At 32.9% G+C, this 20,866-nt stretch overlaps 1 protein-coding gene across 1 annotated transcript in view; it reads left to right on the plus strand.

Moving 5' to 3' along the window:
• LOC149776694 (ankyrin and armadillo repeat-containing protein-like) overlaps positions 1–20,496 on the plus strand; it is a 131,545-nt gene extending 111,049 nt beyond the window's left edge. Inside the window, exons 18-20 of the mRNA XM_089941331.1 lie at positions 3,344–3,502; positions 5,077–5,551; positions 7,878–20,496. Coding sequence (XP_089797457.1) covers positions 3,344–3,502; positions 5,077–5,551; positions 7,878–8,149 — 906 coding nt within the window. The 3' untranslated portion in view covers positions 8,150–20,496. The remainder of the gene's footprint in view (positions 1–3,343; positions 3,503–5,076; positions 5,552–7,877) is intronic.
• Positions 20,497–20,866: the final 370 nt, after the last annotated feature.

A 20,866-nucleotide genomic window follows, 5' to 3' on the forward strand; every position in this document is an offset into this window, starting at 1 on the left:
AGAGTTTTTGCCCTTTTTTCCATCAATTTCAAATCGCTTGAGCTGTTTATTGGACAAGCCTTCATTTTAAGAACAAAAATAAGACTGAATTTTTTTAAAACTATCTAAATCATCTTGCAGATTCCTTTCAACCTTTAAAGTCTTAAAAAAAATTATATATGAAAACCCATTAATATACCAAACCTTACAGAACGATAATCTGTTTATAAAATATGGAGAGAGTATTCTGTGGTGCTGATTGCCTAGTCACATTGATATTTAAGGGTAATGAAAGGACAGATTACATTATACAATATATTTGGCAAAATTGTGAAATGAAGACTACATAACAAGGTTTAGAACATCAAATCTTTCTTTGGAGTGTGGCATACCTACTTTTGTGAGTTGTATTGACTTTCACTCATTGAGACAGTTTTTATATGTCAAATCAATGAATAAGGTTTTCGATGACGTACCAATACCAACAGAAAAAGGTTTATATTTTTAACATTTGTCTTTTATTTTAAATACCTTTTACTGATTTTTAACACCTCTACCATTTATTTTCTTCTCATGTATGACTACGTGTTTATATTTATTTTCTTATGTTACGAGTCTAGGCTCTTAAAAAACGTAACAGAAAAGAGTGAAGACAACAAGCTTTGTAAAATTTAAGAAATAATTTATTTCCCGAGAAAAACAAAGCAAAAATGAGAAAAATATCTTATGGTTTTACGAATCAAATCCAAAATTAATCCAAGAATTAAGAAATAGAAGTCCTATTATTAAAAAGTCCTAAATGAAACTGAGTTTGAATCCTGATGAAATCCAAAATGGAAGACGATGATGTCTGTTGCAACTTGTGAAGTGCTGCTGTGTCGACAGTCTCTTGTTGAATCACAGAAAATATTATTCTAGTGTTTGAATTCTGTATAAACTTTGGTAAATGTCTTTGACCAAGAATTAATTTAGAGCACTAGTATTTCCAGGTAAAACAATTACTTGAAATCCAAATAATTTAAAGAAAATAAAATAGGCTAATTAGCCAAAAAAGTGGTCACAACATAAAACAACTTGACTTCTCAAGTGTTAAGGGATGACTGACTTTTCTTTCTCAAGACATCAGTAGTAAGTCTTCACTGCAAAACAGATGCCAGATGAGGGTCACATTGTCATCTTTCTAGAACAAAATAGAAGCTTTTTACATGCCTAACATCATGTAATCCCAACTCAAATCAATGGTTCTTACTCTGGGAAAGAATAAAAAATTTAAAAAGAGTTGTTTACTAGAACTGCCACTGTTTCTTAATCAAGGTCAGGAACTAGGTCAGCATCAGATACAATGTCTCAATAAAGTTGTTTACGTCAAAAATATAAACATCAGTCAGAACTGAACTCTATTCTGGACAATATCAAATCCAGTAAATAAAGTTACATTACAATAGCATGTAATGGAATAAGAAGTTTTAAAAAAACTAACAAACAAATAATTAAATTTAATATACATGACACTTATTATGTACGATTACATGTTTATATCTATTTGACAAGGCTTATTAAGGGTTTACTACATTTTTTAATCATTATATTTTTGGAATTAGCTTTTGTGTGTGTGTGTGTGTGTGTGTGATTTGGATTTTTAACATAGCTTTAAAAAAATTCAGTCATATCGCTACAATGTTTGCAGTGTGGCAGTTTATAGTGATGTCTAGCACTGGGGCATCATGCTGCAGACATGTAACATGATATCCCACCCAGTCACATTATCCTGACACAACGGAACGATTCATCATATTCTGATTCAGTTTGGTGTGTACTTAAACTCAGACCTAAATGTTTATTTGGTACTGAGTTATGGCCCTTGACAGATGAGAGCATATCTTCACATGCATTGTTGCTTGCAAAAACAAAACAATCCATCCAACCATTAGGGTTCCCAGGTAGCCATGTGGTGTAAGGAGCTCACCTTTACAGATCACTCAAAACTAACCTTTCTCCATGTCATTTTTAGTCTTTGGCTCAGTTAATGTGGGTATGTGAGAGAGCTTGCCAGCAGCTTCCAATGGGTTGGTGGTTCTGCCCACTGTCTTTATGGGTTCTCCTCTGCCATAATATCTTGTCTGCCATGTATAGCCTATGGTATACTGAATAAAAAACAAAACAAAGCATGCCACTATTGCATTCAGTCACATCAAGCAAATATTTCATTCCTGCTCAGTAACTAACCCTTGATGGAATTCATGGATTGAAATCAAATTTGGTATGAGGATTTATGTTTGGAGATTCAAGTCAAGTTTGATTTCTGTCATTTTATGACAGATTTTATGGATTTGTTTACCCTGTTTGACTAAGTTCTTTTTTGTTGATTTACATTATGTTGGCAGGGACATCTATATTGTATTGTCTTATTGCTGTTTGACTTAGTTATTATATTATTTTGGCAGTACCATCTTATCACATGGTCGCATTGTCCATTTTGACTTAGTTCTTTCTCATTCGATTACATTATGTGGCAGGGCTATCTTATCATATAGACTTATTGCCCTATTTGACTTAGTTCTTTCTCATTCAATTACATTATGTGGCAGGGCTATCTTATCATATAGACTTATTGCCCTATTTGACTTAGTTCTTTCCCATTCAATTACATTATGTGGCAGGGCTATCTTATCATATAGACTTATTGCCCTATTTGACTTAAGTCTTTCCCATTCAATTACATTATGTGGCAGGGCTATCTTATCATATAGACTTATTGCCCTATTTGACTTAGTTCTTTCCCATTCACTTACATTATGTGGCAGGGATATCCTATCATATAGACTTATTGCCCTATTTGACTTAGTTCTTTCCCATTCAATTACATTGTGTGGCAGGGCTATCTGATCATATAGACTTATTGCCCTATTTGACTTTATAGTTCTTTCCCATTCACTTACATTATGTGGCAGGGCTATCTTATCATATAGACTTATTGCCCTATTTGACTTAGTTCTTTCCCATTCAATTACATTATGTGGCAGGGCTATCTTATCATATAGACTTATTGCCCTATTTGACTTAGTTCTTTCCCATTCACTTACATTATGTGGCAGGGATATCTTATCATATAGACTTATTGCCCTATTTGACTTTATAGTTCTTTCCCATTCAATTACATTATGTGGCAGGACTCTCTTATCATATAGATTTATTGCCTTATTGCCCTATTTGACTTAGTTCTTTCCCATTCAGTTACATTATGTGGTAGGGCTATCTTATCATATAGACTTATTGCCCTATTTGACTTAGCTCTTTTGTGGTTAATTTATATTATGTTTGTCATTTGTATCATATGGACTAATTTCTAGTTATTTTTTAATAGGAAATCCGACTACGAGCTGGGATGGCCCTGAGTATATTTGCCTTTAACAACACTCATCAGCAGTATGCAATCAGAGAAGCAGGAGGGATAAAATATTCTGTCTTTGAGCCATTCATCAACTCCAATGATGAGTACTATGTTTGTTGTGCAGCATTTCAGGTACCAGAATTGACTTTGTATATTTGTGTTTAGATTTTAATTATTATGTGTCAGTTACACAGGGAGTGGGAATAAATTGTTTAATGCACCTTTGACAGCTCAGATGTTGTTATGGACTGTGGTCCTTTTGGTTGAGAGAACTGAAAAACAGCAAGGGATCTAGCAGCCTTTCAATGGTGACAACTGATGTTGGACAGAAACAGGATCAAATCTGGGACCACAGAGGTGCAAACTGAGCACATTACCATCATGTTATTACATGGTCCTATTTGCCTTCTATGTAATTATGTTATTATAAATTATGTAAATATATGTCTTTTTTATATATCCTTGAGGAACTAAAATAGAAATTACAGTGCTAAGACTGAGTAGTGGATGCTCAGCTCATCGAAAAATATATTCTAATCAGTGTTTCAGGATCAGTGTTTCATCAGCAGTGTATTTGCACAGCATGTTCTATTGATTTACCTTTAGTATACAAGATACCAACCAATCATAGGCAAGCGGGTTGAAAATGTTGTTCTTGCCTACACATTGTTTGAATTGAAAACAAAATGAAGCCTACACATTGTTTGAATTGAAAACAAAATGAAGCTTACACATTGTTTGAATTGAAAACAAAATAAAGCCTACACATTGTTTGAATTGAAAACAAAACAAAGCCTACACATTGTTTGAATTGAAAACAAAACAAAGCTTACATGTTGTTTGAACTGAAAACAAAATGAAGCCTACACATTGTTTGAATTGAAAACAAAATGAAGCCAACACATTGTTTGAATTAAAAACAAAACAAAGCCTACACATTGTTTGAATTGAAAACAAAACAAAGCCTACATGTTGTTTGAACTGAAAACAAAATGAAGCCTAAACGTTTTTTCAAGTGAAAACAAAATGAAGCCTACATGTTGTTTGAATTGAAAACAAAACAAAGCCTACACATTGTTTGAATTGAAAACAAAACAAAGCCTACACATTATTTGAATTGAAAACAAAATGAAGCCTACACATTGTTTGATTTTAAAACAAAATGAAGCCTACATATTGTTTGAATTGAAAACAAAATGAACCCTACATGTTGTTTGAATTGAAAACAAAATGAAGCCTACATGTTGTTTGAACTAAAAACAAAATGAAGCCTACACATTGTTTGAATTGAAAACAAAATGAAGCCTACGCATTGTTTGAATTGAAAACAAAATGAAGCCTACATGTTGTTTGAATTGAAAACAAAATGAAGCCTACACGTTGTTTGAATTGAAAACAAAATAAAGCCTACACATTGTTTGAATTGAAAACAAAATGAAGCCTACACATTGTTTGAAATGAGAGAAACAAGGATGCAGAGGAACTCTGCAACTCCAAGTCAGAATAGTTCTACTACATTACTGAACAGAAGATGGAGTTTGTGCTATGAAATACACCTGATATTAATTACTGTCTTCTCCACCTCTTATTCATGTACAATTATTTTCAGACATATCTCTTTTATTTGTTTGTACTGAAGTTTTAGAGACCTCTCCCAGCTCAATTTTTACATGCTAACTTATATTACTTTTTAACCTGTTTTGCAGATTGTTGTTCTTGCACGAGTGATAGTTGACCGAGACCAGGTGGCCTTGACTGCTAATGGTGTGACATTACTTGTAGAAAGACTAAGTGTCGATGATGACAATGTAGTTGTGCTTGCAGCAAGTCTACTGTCCAGTCTTGCCCATACAAGAGCTGGAATTCCAGATGCCATGGTAACAACAGGGGCCATCAAAGTTCTAATTAAACAACTCTATTCAGAGAATGACCTTGTACGAAATTCTGTTGCTGTTGCCCTTGGGTATTTGACATTTAACCGCACGGCAGCAAGAGTTTTATTTGCTGATTGTAGGAATACGCCAGGCTTGTATGAAAAACTCATGGATAACATTGGTCATGATGCCAAAATCAGTAATGAATTCCTGGAAGACTTTAAGAGAGCAAAATTGGTTGGTTTGCCATCACAGTGCCTAGAGATTAATGGAGGACCACCAATAATCCCACCTAGCAGGAAAGATGGTAAAATTCATTCTACTTTTTTGTGTTATTGTATCTGAAATGAATTTTTTTCTTTTAACCATAGAACAGGTTTAGACCACCTATATCAAGTCCTCTTAACAGTCCAGGTGGTGGAATAAAGGGTATTTACAGAATTTCTACAGTTATAAACCGTAATCATGAAAATGCCAGTCAGGGAAAACTGACAACTTAATCACATTGAAGTTAGAATTTCATTTCTATAGTCTGTTATCTTGAGTGGCTTTTATGCAGAATGTGGAGCTCTTATATAAGAGATGTAATGAAAACTGCAGAGTTCTTTACTTGTGGTGATAGATAACAAGGATCACAACATTTATTATGTAGCAGGTGCACAGACATCAAAATGCATCAGTGACTTAACAATATACCACATCATGGCTGCCACAGTTTGTTTGGGTTCTTATTCCTTGTTTTTGATAACATTTCAATGCACACTAAGAGCATAAAAATAGAATCCAGTCATGGTTCCTGTGTACTAGTGCAGAGTTGATAACCTAAGGTTTAGGTGTCCTAGGGATCAAGTGTTATATAGGAGTGATCCGTTATGAAAGAATTGGAGGAGTGTTTCTTATGCATGTCCAAAACTTTAGAAATTATCCATCACAGCACAGTTGTGAAGCATATTTATCACTGTGTTATACAGGTTCCACTGTGCCTTAGTTAGTAGCATCCATTAAATTGATGTTTACTTAAGAATTCAGAATGTTCAAATAAAACATTTAATTAGACATTTCATGAATGAATTAAGCAAACTCTATCGTTTCATAAAAATGAACTTTCAATGAAAACAATTTAATATATTGTACATGTATTTGACAAAGTTACATCACATCCAGTAAGACATTGTTACTTGGCAACCGAGGAATTTTGATACGTCAGAGTGGAGAAATGATCAAATTTTAGACAGTCAATAGAGCTGGCAGTTAGGAAGATTTACCATATGAATGGCATGCACCTTGTATCTTTATAAACATTGCGTGCTTTTCCTTAGAGATTGGATTGGACTCATCATTGTAATGTAATTCACTTTTTATACCCACTGTAGTATTTACACTCTATTCAAAGTCACCTATAAGCATATCATTTCATTATCCCCCAGTAATAATCATGGAGAAATATGTACAAGGCCATTATGCGGTGTGGACTATATAGGTCAAAGGGAAGGGGCGGGGACAAGTTCATGGAGATTTCTGTATTTATTTCCTGGTGGTAGACATCAAAGATAAACTCACCTGGGGTGTCTTTAATGTCCAGTGCAGACTTTCAACAGCTCTCGTTATGTAATGTTACCCATGTTTGTCCATCCTGCTTTGTTCTGTGCATCACAATGTTTTATTCCTCTCAGTAACTTTTCAAGAACTTTGTGCATTGAAATGAAATTTGTTATGAAGCTTTACATTTAAAAGAATTGTCACCATTTCCAGTTTAATTTTGTGGAATTTTGAATCAGATTCAGTATGATGCTTTAAATTACGAAGCTCTTCTCTAGGTCAGGTTTGATTTTGATTAATTTTTGGTGATATTATCTGGAGTTATGGTCTTTGTTTGACTTGGATTCTTGCCCTTAAAGCTCTGCTCAGTAACCTTCAAAAGATTTTATGGATTGAAATCACAATTGGTATTAATATTTTACTGACCTTGGTCAAATTTGATTTTCAGGTCTTCTGCTAAACGTTATTGAATTATGGCTCTGTTTGACTTTGGATTTTGCCCTACATTTGCACCATACTGGCAGGGTCATCCAAATCACATGGACACATTTCTCATTACTGATCTCACACATTGATTTTTGAGAGTCATAAGAAATATATTTTATCTTAACTGCTGCTTCCTCATATTATACAGGTATAAAAATGGATCCCATTCTTCCTCATATTATACAGGTATGAAAAATGGATTCCATTCTTTGTCTAAATTTAGCACTGTAATTGGCATATTATACAGGTATAAAAATGGAACCCATTCTTCCTCATATTATACAGGTACATGTTTAAAAATGGATCCCATTCTTTGTCTAAATTTAGCACTGTAATTGTCATATTATACAGGTATAAAAATGGATCCCATTCTTTGTCTAAATTTAGCACTATAATTGTTATTTAATTTATATTTCTGGCAATAACGCAACATCACTCAAAATATGACCAGTTCCAATTAACTGTCTCATAATGAGTACAGTACTATGTTAGTACATGGGCTCATCTACAAGCATACTTTTCTTTGAATACACTTTTGTTCAATTTTAGACATATCAATAGTGTGATTACATAATACAAGCAAATAATTTAAGAAATTTCTAATGAAGGTCGTCCAAGAACTGGAGTATCAGCCAAAGATAGCAGTGGTAGATCAATTCGAGCAGTGTCTGCTCCACTTCGAGGTAAAAAGTCCCCAGCACCTAGCATAATTATCAGCAAATCTGATGAGAATAGCCGTCCATCCACTGCATTGACCCATCCATCAACAAGTGTCACTCGTCCTATGTCAGATACCTCAAATAAGACATCTAGAAAGGGGACAACTTCGCCAGATTCTGCTTTCAAGAACAAACTATCAGCATGGAAGGAGGAAAAGTAATCAGTCCACTGAATTGACTTCACTCTCATTTGACAAATGTCACTCATCCTTTTTCTAACACTCCAGTAAAGACCTCTTGGAAAGGAACATTACTGTAGATTCTGCCTTGAATTGTACATTGAGATGAAAAGTGAAACAGAGCAAAGAATGATTGATTATCCAAAAGCTATAATAAATTAGTTGTTGTTTTTCATGTATTTATTTGTACATGTAAATGAATATTTTTGTTCAGAGAAGGAAAATTAATGTATGAAAGCTTATTTACTATTTTGAGAAAGAGTTCATGGACCCAGAAATAAGGGACCTGATACTGAGGATGTCTATGTGATTGTGAAATTTAGATTTATATGCAAGAGATGTAAAGTACTAGTACAGTAAAACACTAGTACAGTAAAGCACTAGTACAGTAAAACACTACTACAGTAAAACACTAGTACATTCTTTTGTTTGAATTTGCTTACTTAATTACATATTCGAATATGGATATCAGTGTTTCATTACACATTTTTATTCGCACACCTTGTGATTAAAATAAAATATGCCCCGATGTGAAAGAGAGAGTGATATTTTATGCCATTTTGTTTAAAATGCCTTATGGCCACCATTTAGCCAAAGCTTTTGTCAATGAGAGAAAATAGTAATACAACGGTAAATAAAAAATTACACCAAATTTTATGCAAATCTGCATCAGTTTTAAAGACATATGACTTAAATTTAAATATTCATAATATTTATATCCATATAAGCTCCATTTAGATTAAAACCCAAAAATAATCATTTAGAATGCCATGTTATTTTTTTGAGCAAGTAAAATAATGTCTCCATTCCCACCAAAAAAGATTACATTTTATAAGTCATTGTAATGAATATGTAACTTGGAAATTTACAACTTTACTCAATTAATTAACACCCCAACTAGAGTAACTGATAAAAGTGCTATCATTGATCATGTCTTTACTATTAAACCTGAAAACATAAGTAAAATTAATGTGCCAGTTTACACACTGAGTGACCACTACCCAGTCTGTATAACTAAACATGTTCCGAAATCATCTAAAGATGGTCAGAACATTGAAATACAATACAGGGACTTTAAACAGTTTGATGAGGAAATGTTCTTAAATGATTTAGTTTGCAAACCCTTCCAATCAGTCTGCAATATAGCTGATATCAACACTGCCTTAGACAAATGGTAGTGGATGTTCAATGCAGCCTTAAACAAGCATGCCCTAATTAAAACAAAATGGGTTAAACAACAAATTACACCCAAGTGGATTACTCCTGAGATTAATGAGGCTAGATACCTAAGAGATAATTTCCACAAGAAAAAAAAACATGAAAAGCTATAGAAAGTGGAGGAATTAACCTAAGCACCTGATAAATAAGGCAAAAGAGAACTGCTATAAATAGACTATTAATGAAAGTAAAAGTACCAAAAAATTTTGGAACCATCTAAAAGAGCTGAACCCACCCAAAAACAGTTGTCTTCCCCTAGACTTAAGTAAAATGATGATACAGCAACATCTGTACAAGGCATTGTGGAAATTTTCAGCAGTTTCTTCATAAACATCTCCAGTAATATTATTCAGAACCTGACAAACAACCCAATTGAACTTGATGCTTTTCTATCATTTATAAGAGCTAAAATTCCTTATGATAATTATTTTTCAATAGCTAATATTAGTGAAGCTGATGTTTTTGATATGATGATTAAGGTGAATATTGATAAATCCTCTGAACTGGATGGTATTGGTCCACGAATTCTTAAAATTGCTGCACCAGTAATAACAAAGTCACTAACGCATATCATAAACTTAGGTATAATGAGTGTTAATTTTCCAGAAACACTGAAATGTGCAAAGGTGACATGTATCTTTAAGAAAGGAGAAAAGGAGGATCCAGGGAATTACAGACCAATATCAATTCTACCTGTATTGTCAAAATTATTTGAAAAGCATGTAGCCATTCAGGTCTATAAATTTTCTTAAACATACTCCCTATTTCATAAAAGCACAATCAGGATTTAGAAAGTACCACTCATGCCAAACAGAACTTACCAAATTAATTGATCTTTGGCTGAGGGAAATGGATAATGGTCTGGGATTGTTTTCCTTGACTTCAAGAAAGTCTTTGATCTTGTTGATCATGAAATTCTGCTGCAAAAGTTGAACTGTTACAGGTTTGACAATCCATCTTTAAACTGGTTTAGATCATACCTAAACCAAAAGTCTCAACAAGTAAGCATTGGCAATATTAGCTCTCAACTTGCACTATTCATTCAGGGGTCCGTCAAGGTTAAGTTTTAGGTCCTCTTTTCTTCCTTAGCTATATCAGTGATATACCATTAAATAATGAATCCACAAGTACAGATTTGTTTGCAGATGATGCAACCTTGTATACATCTAGTTCTAGTACTGAAGTTTTCCAAACAAGATTAAATTCAGACCTTATTAGATTCCAAAACTGGGCACAACAAAATAGGATGGTAATTAATGAAGGTAAAACAAAAGGTATGATATTGGGAACATCACAAAAGCTACACAAGTCAGGGAACCCAGAAGATCTCTTGCAATAAATAATCATCTGTTAGAAAATGTCAAACATGAACAGTTTGTAGGTGTTTTAATAGATAATAATTATGGAATGACTATATTGATAAGCTTAGTAAAACACTGTCATCCAAAATTGCCCTACTCAGCATATTCAAAAAATATTTACCTATGGAAACTTGCAATCTATACTACAAGTCATATATTCTTCCAACAATGGATTATTGTTCAGATGTATGGGGAAACTGTGCTAAATCTGAGATTGACAGGATTTATAAACTCCAGAAACAAGCAGCACGCATAATTTTAGATGCATTTATTGATCATCCCTCAAAAGCATTATTTACAGAACTCAGATGGTTCACAATATATGACAGAATACATTTTCACAAGGCAGTTCTTTTATATAAATGTCTACATGGAACTGCACCAGAGTATCTTCAGGACTTATGCAGGATTTTTTCAACACAATACCAGTTGAAATCAATATCACATGGAAACCTTCTAGCACCAAATCCAAGAACAGAGCAATTTAAAAAGAGCTTCCAATACTCTGGTACATTTCCATGGAACAAGCTTCCACTACATGTAAAATCTGCTGAAAATATTAGAGTATTTAAGAAGAGATATCATGAGCATGTTTGTGTTTCTAATAGATAATGGAATTTAGTATTTTAATACTAAACATGTTAAAATAAACAGTAATTATTGCCATCTTCATATAATGTGCATTGTTATACTCTTCTTAAGAGGGCCTCAAGGGAGAATAGTCCTTGACTAATGAGTCACCCTTATAAACAAAGCATTATTATTATTATTATTATTATGTACACTTTCTATATTTAGGCCACATATGTTCTTATCTTTGCTTTTCACTTTAAATTCAGAGATCTTACACTAAAGTCTGTGAGTAAATTGGCATCACTAGTTAGGAAAATTACACGTTTAAACACCTGTTATTGCTCTTTACCATACATATCAGCAAAATAAATCATTATTTTACAGAAAGATCGAAAAAATATACCAAACAGCACATGTCAGATAAACTAATTCAAAACAAATATGTTAATTATTAAATAGCATTAATTTGCATATGGGTTGGGCCTAAGGCATAAAGATGGGATGTAATGCGGAGAAGCTGAATTCTTGGTAAAAATATGGTAATTAATGATATTGAGACCAAAGATGTAAACTGTTATCAAGATGAATTCATTCAAGCTTTAGATATTTATACTCATATCACCAGTCAGTTGGAACACATATTAAGCTAGTTCATTATGTACTGACTGGGGACTGGGATATTTCTTTTACCTCAATACATATATATTACTTGGGTTTTTCAAATTAATATAATGGATATTTGTTTTTCTATAAACGAGATAAAGAATATTTTCTAAAGTTATATGAGAGCCTGATGTTTTTTTCTAAAAGAAAATACCAGGTATCCCCAATTAAATTTTTGGTCCCAATTGTTACACTCATTTTCTGTAACACAAAGCTCATGTGTTCAGAATGGTCATGTCACTGTTAGAAAAGGGCACTAACTCATAATAAGGGAGACTATTTCAAGATGATTTATAATAAGATTTTGCAAATCAAAGACATGAAGCACCGTAAATATATTTATCAACACTTCTTCTAAATTTAGATCTTTATGAAGGACATTGGTATGTATTATTTTAATAAGACTGGAAAGATCAGTACCTGATGATTTAGATACACAAATGGCCAAAGTACTATAGTAATTTCAGTTTAATGTACATCTAATTGAATAAAGTACCTTTTATAGACACTTTGATACATGCTTGTATTGGAGAGAAACTCTTAAAGTAAATGTTCATAAATTGTCAGTCAAAATATAATTGATGCATCAGAGAACAGATTTTGTGTATAGGGACACTTTATTTTACAGTATTTATATCTATACATTCCCAATGACACTAATCTTTTCAGTTTAGATTTCATTTCAATGAAAAATTAAATATTTTTAGTTTACAATGTACAACAATATTAGTAAAGACAAATAATTATAACTTTTTTGACTTTGTACAGAAATTTAAACAGTACAAAAGTTACATGAAGTGTGATATATTTCACTGGTAAGAAAAGACATTATTACTGTAGGATTTTAAACAAAAATCATTTTTATCATTTCTATCCCCGTTTTAGTGAAATATTTTATCTTCTTGAGAAATTTGAAAGGGTAAATTAGCTACTAAACTACTGAATAACTGTTAAGTGTTACAATGTTTGGTTAAATTAGCTACCAAACTACTGAATAACTGCTATGTGTTACAATGTGTGGTTAAATTATCTACTAAACTACTGAATAACTGAAGTGTTACGATGTATGGTTGATGAAACAGTGATGCATACAACTGATAGATTTACTAATGAAGATGTAACTTCTTACGTTTCCATGATTTTCACATTTACTTGCTAATCATTGCAGTGTTGTTAATGAAGAGTTGCATTTAAGAAACCTGAATAATTTAATGGCCCTTGATGAATGACTGGCTTGATGCAGTTGTCTTTATCTGTAAATAAGAGGAAATAAAGTTTACATCCATTATTAGGAATCTCATTAAACAACTATTTATAGGCAATTTTTTTCAAGTTACTTCTCGGTCACATAAGTAATTGGTTGTAGTTCTTGTTATATTCAAGTGCTGTTTTGTTTTTGTGTATAGGTTACTGAGATTTTTTACGTACTTTGCTTTCATGGTTTCTTTCTATAGGAGTTTCAATGATGCTGCTCTGATTGAAATATTTTTCATACTTATTGGTTTATTTGTAAACAATATGTAAAGCTTATATTACAGTTTCTTGCTATGAAATATTTTGAACTTAATCTGTGATTTTCCATAAAATGTGATACAGTGTTTGAAATGTTGACAATAGGGAGTGTACATGGATTTTGACATGAAATGTATACTACTGTGAGTGGGTGTACATGGATTTTGATATGAAATTTATAATAGGAATGGATATACATGGATTTTGATATGAAATGTATAACAAGAGTGGGCATACATGGATTTTGACATGAAATGTATACTACTGTGAGTGGGTGTACATGGATTTTGATATGAAATTTATAATAGGAATGGATATACATGGATTTTGATATGAAATGTATAACAAGAGTGGGCATACATGGATTTTGATATGAAATGTATAGCAAGAGTGGGTGTACATGCATTTTGATATGAAATGTATAATGGGCATGGCTGTTCATGGATTTTGATCTGAAATGTACAATACAAGTGGGTGTACATGGATTTTGATCGGAAATGTACAATAAAAGTGAGTGTATATGGAAATTGATATGAAATGCATAATAATAGTGGGTGTATATTCATTTTGATCTGAAATTTGTAACAAGAGTAGGTGTACATTGATTTTGACAGGAAATGTATAATACACGTTTGTATACATGGATTTTTATATGAAATGTATAATAAGAGTGGGTGTATGTGGATTTTTACATGAAATGTATAATAAGAGTGGGTGTATGTGGATTTTGATATGAAATGTATAATAAGAGTGGGTATACAAGGATTTTGATATGAAATGTATAATAAGAGTGGGTGTATGTGGATTTTTACATGAAATGTATAATAAGAGTGGGTGTATGTGGATTTTGATATGAAATGTATAATAAGAGTGGGTATACAAGGATTTTGATATGAAATGTATAATAAGAGTGGGTGTATGTGGATTTTGATATGAAATGTATAATAAGAGTGGGTATACAAGGATTTTGATATGAAATGTATAATAAGAGTGGGTGTACATGAATTTTGATATGAAATATATAATAGGCATGGATATACATTGATTTTTATATGAAATGTATAACAAGAGTGGGTGTACATTGATTTTGATATGAAATGTATAATAGGAGTGGGTGTATATGAATTTTGATATGAAATGTATAATAAGTGTGGGTGTAAATGGATGTTAACATGTGGTATTATTCATTAATTTAAAACAAGAAAATTGTTTACTTGATGATGTGACCATTTAAATGAAAACTTACTATGCATCTCTGACTAGACTTTATAAATATCTACTTCTACAACAACCATTGTTTGGGGATGTTCTGAGTCCTACGTTTTCATTATAGTTTGCAATTTGGAGTGTTTCCTTTAGTTACCTCAGGTACAGTTTTTGCCAGAGGTAATCTGTTAATTGCTTCAAATAGCCACACGAAAATATGAGTAACTAATAGTGAACAATGGTGTATGTCTTAGGAACAAACAATACAGAAACATGAGACCTTAGATAACCTTACTAAACTTTGGATTTACATCAAAGACACATGGCCACAATCATTTGTTGTTGTTGTTGTTGTTGTAGGGTTTGACGCCATTTTTCAGCACAAGATAGGCTATACATGGCGGCCAGTATAATTGGTGGAGGAAGAACCCTGGAAAACCCCGGGAAGAACCACCGACCCACGATAAGCTACTGGCAGGCTTTCTCACGTACCAACGTTAGCCGAGGCTGAGACTCGAACTCACGCAGACAGAGGTGAGATGGCAGTGATCCGTAACGGTGAGCGCTTTAGAGCCACAATCATTTAACAGAAGAATATATAATGTATGCTATATTAATACAACATAAGTAGATAGAATGGTCATGGCAACTCACTATTGCTAATTACTATTTATTCAATTGCCTTATTGCTTTTTTTTAATACCCCCCACTAAATGTATGGAGACGGGCATTTTGCCTATGTCCGTTTCTTCTCATCAGGTAATGTCACATCCATCCATTGCAAATTTCTGCTTAATAACTTTTGTAAGACTTCATGGATTTGACATGAGGCTATATAATAGGCAGATTTTGACCAAAGTGTAGAACAATTCAACAGTAATGGCCTTGTTTAACTTGACCCATCACTTTACCATATTTCATGTTATATACTTTTTTCAAAGTATGAAATTATTGTGTACAATATTTCATCATCATTTTGGGGAAGAGCTCATGTATGAAAAAATAATAGACTTAGCACTGAGAAATTCTACAAAATACATGGTCGTTAGTATTTAACAAAACTTGTTTATGCAGTTCTTATTAACTGTCATTATAGTGAGTTTGTTTTGCAATTTTTGTAGTAAAATTTTAGGTAAGAAAGAGTTGGTCTCATGGAGTGGCCTCAGAGTTTTAGAAATCTGTAGTGCTATATGCTTATGTCAGACAAAAGTGAGGCTCGTAAGAAATTTGTCAGGGTAAGTCACTTTTCTTAAGTCACTTGTGCTTGACAGGTGGGTGAAAAAATATTTATACAGCCTTGCCATAACTTTTCATGACTTAATGTATCAATGGCAGCCAAAACTCACCATGAGAAAGTCAACAGCAAGCACCTGCTGCTGTTCTTACATCTTATCGGTAGGCATCCATTAGCTAAACTCCAAATGTAAATGTAGATGCCAAATGCACATATAGATATATCTCATGCTTTTTACATACTGCAAGGTTACAGTAGAAGTGCTATATTCAATGTCCTAACATTCTGAGATGATTAAATTTATATGTGATGACTTTATTTGCAATATAATTTTCATGAATGGATAATTGATTAAATGCATACAAAGAGTACTTGCATATAAGTCACACCCAGCTGCACACTGCATAGACTCTGATCTGCCATTGGATTTAGGTCTATGTAGTTTGTTAGGGCTAATAAGTAGAACAAATGACATACACCTTGCATAATGTGTTGACAGATCAGGGTCTATGTTGTTTGCACTTGGATCTGACTGGTACATGAGTTTATATGATGCTATGGTAATTTCTCAGTATAATATTGTTCAGGGAGTATACCATGATATAGGTGAAGTTGCTTTATAATGAGATTTATTACATTGAAAAGTTTATTTCAACTATTATATTTGGATCCATGACCATACATGTTTTGTCAGAAACAGTCTTATACTGAGGTGCTTTATAGGGAGGGATCATTGTACACTGCTTTATAGTCTTTATGTGAACAAAAGAATTTAAGTTTTCTTTCTGACTCCATCACATTTAGAGTAAATGATTCTTTTTGCTACTGCCATTTTCTTTAGTCAGAATACAGTGTTACACCTGTCTGTCAATTTATCTGTACGACAAGATTTTTCTTTCCCTTTAATAAATTTTAAGGACTTAATGGTTTGAAACCAAATTTGGAATAAGGTTTCATGGTAATAAGTTATGTATGAATGAACAGGTAGTAGATAACATAAACCAACTGTCATCTTAAGGACACTTATTTGGTAAAATTCAACGATGCAGCTGTCATTGAATTGATATACTGTATTGCTCACTGATATTTGAACTCCTTAATAAAAGATTTTTAAGTAACTGTAAAGGTGTTGTAAGATCATTTGTATTTTAGTTCATGTCAGTGATGTACAGGAGTCTAGTGTCTACATCTACACATATGAATAGATTCAGTCTCAACCGTTCTTTCTTCCTTGGTCCTTGGCATCAGCTTAGATTTGATTTTGAAGCACCTATCCTCTTGGGGAGGGGGATGAGGTGACTAGCTTATACATACATGTTTATCAGTCATACATTTTTTAAATTAAGCATTTGTGTTTTCGACAAGGTTTCTATCACTCTGTATACATACTGTTATATCTGAAATTATGAAACTTTTTTAAAGGATCCATCTTCAGTGGTACCACAGCATCATAACAAAAGTATGTCACTGACCCAATTGTCATGCTTCTCTAGCTTGGGACCATCTTTGTTTTTAAGTTTCTTTCTCAAGTTCTTTTCTTGCTAAAATAATCAAACTGAATGAGTCTTTGCATGTCTGTTAGTACCACATCCATGCAAGAAAAGAAGGTCACTATGACCTTCATTCTGCATTTTACTGGCTTAGGTTAAACATTTGCAGTAGGTTTTTGCACCCTGTTTATTATACTACTATATACTGATTCACAAAAATTTGGTGAGTGTGATGTGTCTTGATGAGTAATATGCTATATCAGAAGTAGGTCACTGTGACTATATTTCACACTTCACAGTCTTTGATCCAAATGCAAACACTGCTCATGCTATAATCATCAAACTAGGTGATAATATACCTGTATATAGCAAGAAAAGGTAACTGATGTATATTTTACATTTTACTGGCTTACATTAATGTTTCTTTCATTTAACAATGTGGATATGTGAGAAAGCTTGCTGGTAGCTTCTCATGGGTCGGTGGTTCTTTCCGGGGATTTCCCGGGTTCTTCCTCCACGATTAATACTGCCCACCATGTATAGCCTATCTTGTGCTGAAAAATGGCATTAAATCCTATAACAACAAATCTTTCATTTAACATATGGCCACAGTTTTTGTTAACCTCCTGTATAGAAAGTTGTACCTACAATCATCAAACTTTGTCAGTGTATGCATCTTGATGACAATGGTAGGTCACTGTGACCCATATTTTTTGTTTCACTAACTTTGGTTAGATTTTATGCTTTTAACTCTTCATGGTGGAATTGTGTAAGTAGAAGATTTTAAACATCTGTCTTAGTATCACACTCATACATAAATGGTAACTACGATCGATGGTAAATGTGGCTGATATTTCACATTTTAATGTATTAGGTAAATGTTTGTGTTTATCTCATGACCCAATAGTTTGTTTTGCAAGCCATGTGGATACTGTCCTAGCTAGAAAATTGATGAGGGGATATATGTTTTTTCAAAATCAATATTACATCCTTATTGCAAAAAGAGGACTCTATGAACTATCTTGCATACAAAAGTGTTGAAATTTTGTTTTTAAAATTCATTTATTGGGTACAGTTTATTTTCCAATAATGAACCTTAATAGTTAGATGCATCTCTGCCAGTATTACAACCTTACAACCAAAGAAGGTCACTGTGATCTACGTCTTATCCTTAACTAACAGTGTTATAAATTTGTGTTTAGCTCATGACAACATACATTCTTCCATGCTGTAGACATCCCCTCCAACTCAGAAAGTCCTTTCAAACCTGTGCAGTGGGAACTAGAAATAGATATGTTTATTCACTGATACACTTTTCCATATCAATGACTTTACTTTGTATCTTACACTAAATTACACTGAACAGGTTAACTGTTTATTGTACATGTGAATGAGTATAGGAATTAGATCTGTGGACTTGTATGCTGCAAGCTTTTCATGTGAGGCCTCAGCTGTAGTGGCTAGTCAAGGTAATTATTGTGGCATGAGCTTTGTTTCTACTGCTGGCTGTCACCCAAGGCTTGTGACTCTCACATAGTAAAATATGGCTTCTATAGAGTGGACAATGATAATGGCCACTTTAGAAAAAGACATATATCACATCACATGCTTAGATCCGGGGATCCACCAGAGGTACAATCTGGCCAGTCTTTATTTAATATTAACTATATCTCTGGTGAAGAGACAATGATGTCATGTCAATGAAAGACCTGCACATGTTGTCTGCTGCAGCAGACATTATGAGAATGGGTATCAAAGAAATTTGCCAATGTTCCTTCCTTGGAAAATTGGCAATGAAATTTTGTTGCCACATGTCAGTTCAACTCAGGCATTTATTGTCCGATGCGTTTCCTTTGTGGGATTGAAAATGAATGTTCTCAAACTCCTGCTCAACCTTTAACCCATAAAGCTAGCTAAATGTTTTAAAATTGCCAGATAGCTTGAAAATGCAACTGGCATGTCTTAAAATAACCCTTTCAAAATCACCAGCCAAACTGGTAAGTTCTAAAGAATGACATTATAGTGTTTCCATTTAATTTCTGTATACAGTATTGTTAACCTCCATAAAGGAATATGTCTACACTAATTATGACCCAGTACCAATAGTTAAGGACTGATTATTTAAGGTTCAGATGAAAGCATTGTTTTCTATCTATTTTAATCTCAAGAGAAAACATTTCGAAGATATGACAGATTTACATTTTTTAAACATGAGTACTTTTTTTAAAGCTATTTAAGGGTCACATTTTTTTTCTTCTCCAAAAACATATATAACCCTCAGAAAAGTAAATGGTTGGTCCCTTACATTACTGATTTAACAACATTATTATTATGATGATGATGATGGTTATGACATTGGTCAAAATGATAGTTGCAAAATAAGAATGTAATTATGTCATGCTGATTAATCTGTCGACTCGTCCTTCGATAATTTCACAACTCACGGTCATGTTTAGTGTCCGCTATATTGATTGTTGGCTTGTTACTCTGGGGAGACCCGGAATTAACATGATGACATTTACTAAAGCGACCATAGCTTGTCAATCAGAATTTAAGAACAATGATTTTAAAAAATACAAGCAAAATTATTGTCAGGTTTTTATTACCTCATTATATTATCTCTACTTTGGTATAAATAGAAAAGAATGTTCTATTTTTAATTATTTCTTGTATGTCTCATGTGCTGTCATAGTCTATTTATATATGTGTGTATGTAAATGGTTGAATGGCATATCACCACAATGTATCCTAATTATTGCTAATTAAATGTTAAAGTTTTAAGTTTAATATAATTCATAGTTAAAATGTGAAGATACAAAATTGAAAAGAAAGTTGAAGATAAATTTAGACTGAATTTCTTTAGTGCGAGATTATTAATGTTTATAGTGGCTCCTGCAAACCACTAAAAGCTGTGCAGAGGATGAGCTATGTAATTGTTGATTATACTCTGGTTTTCTTCTATAATATGCATATTTGCCTGCTGTCTCTTTTAGTGTTAAACTGTCACTGTTTTGCTGATTCATCATATCCAACAAACCATTCACTCACAGAAAATAAAAACTGTACTTATAAGGTTCTCTGTGACCACAACAATTTAATAAATAGTACACTGATTTTCAACGCATGTCCCAAAATCCATAAACTTACAAATCAACAATTCCATTAAAAAGAATTCATTTTTTTCTTCTAAAAAGAATGAGGAAAGTTTCTTTTCCACCAAAACATTTTACTTCAAGCATAGCATTATCATGTAATACTACATTGTTATTATTCATCTTGAAACACCACATACACTTTAATATCAGTGTTATTATTCATCTTGAAACACCACATACACTTTAATATCGGTGTTATTATTCATCTTGAGACACCACATACACTTTAATATCATTGTTATTATTCATCTTGAAACACCACATACACTTTAATATCAGTTATTATT

The sequence above is a fragment of the Sinohyriopsis cumingii genome, chromosome 18 (genome assembly GCF_028554795.1).
Source record: "Sinohyriopsis cumingii isolate HCF-2022 chromosome 18, ASM2855479v2, whole genome shotgun sequence".
NCBI classification, from domain to species: Eukaryota; Metazoa; Mollusca; class Bivalvia; order Unionida; family Unionidae; genus Sinohyriopsis; species Sinohyriopsis cumingii.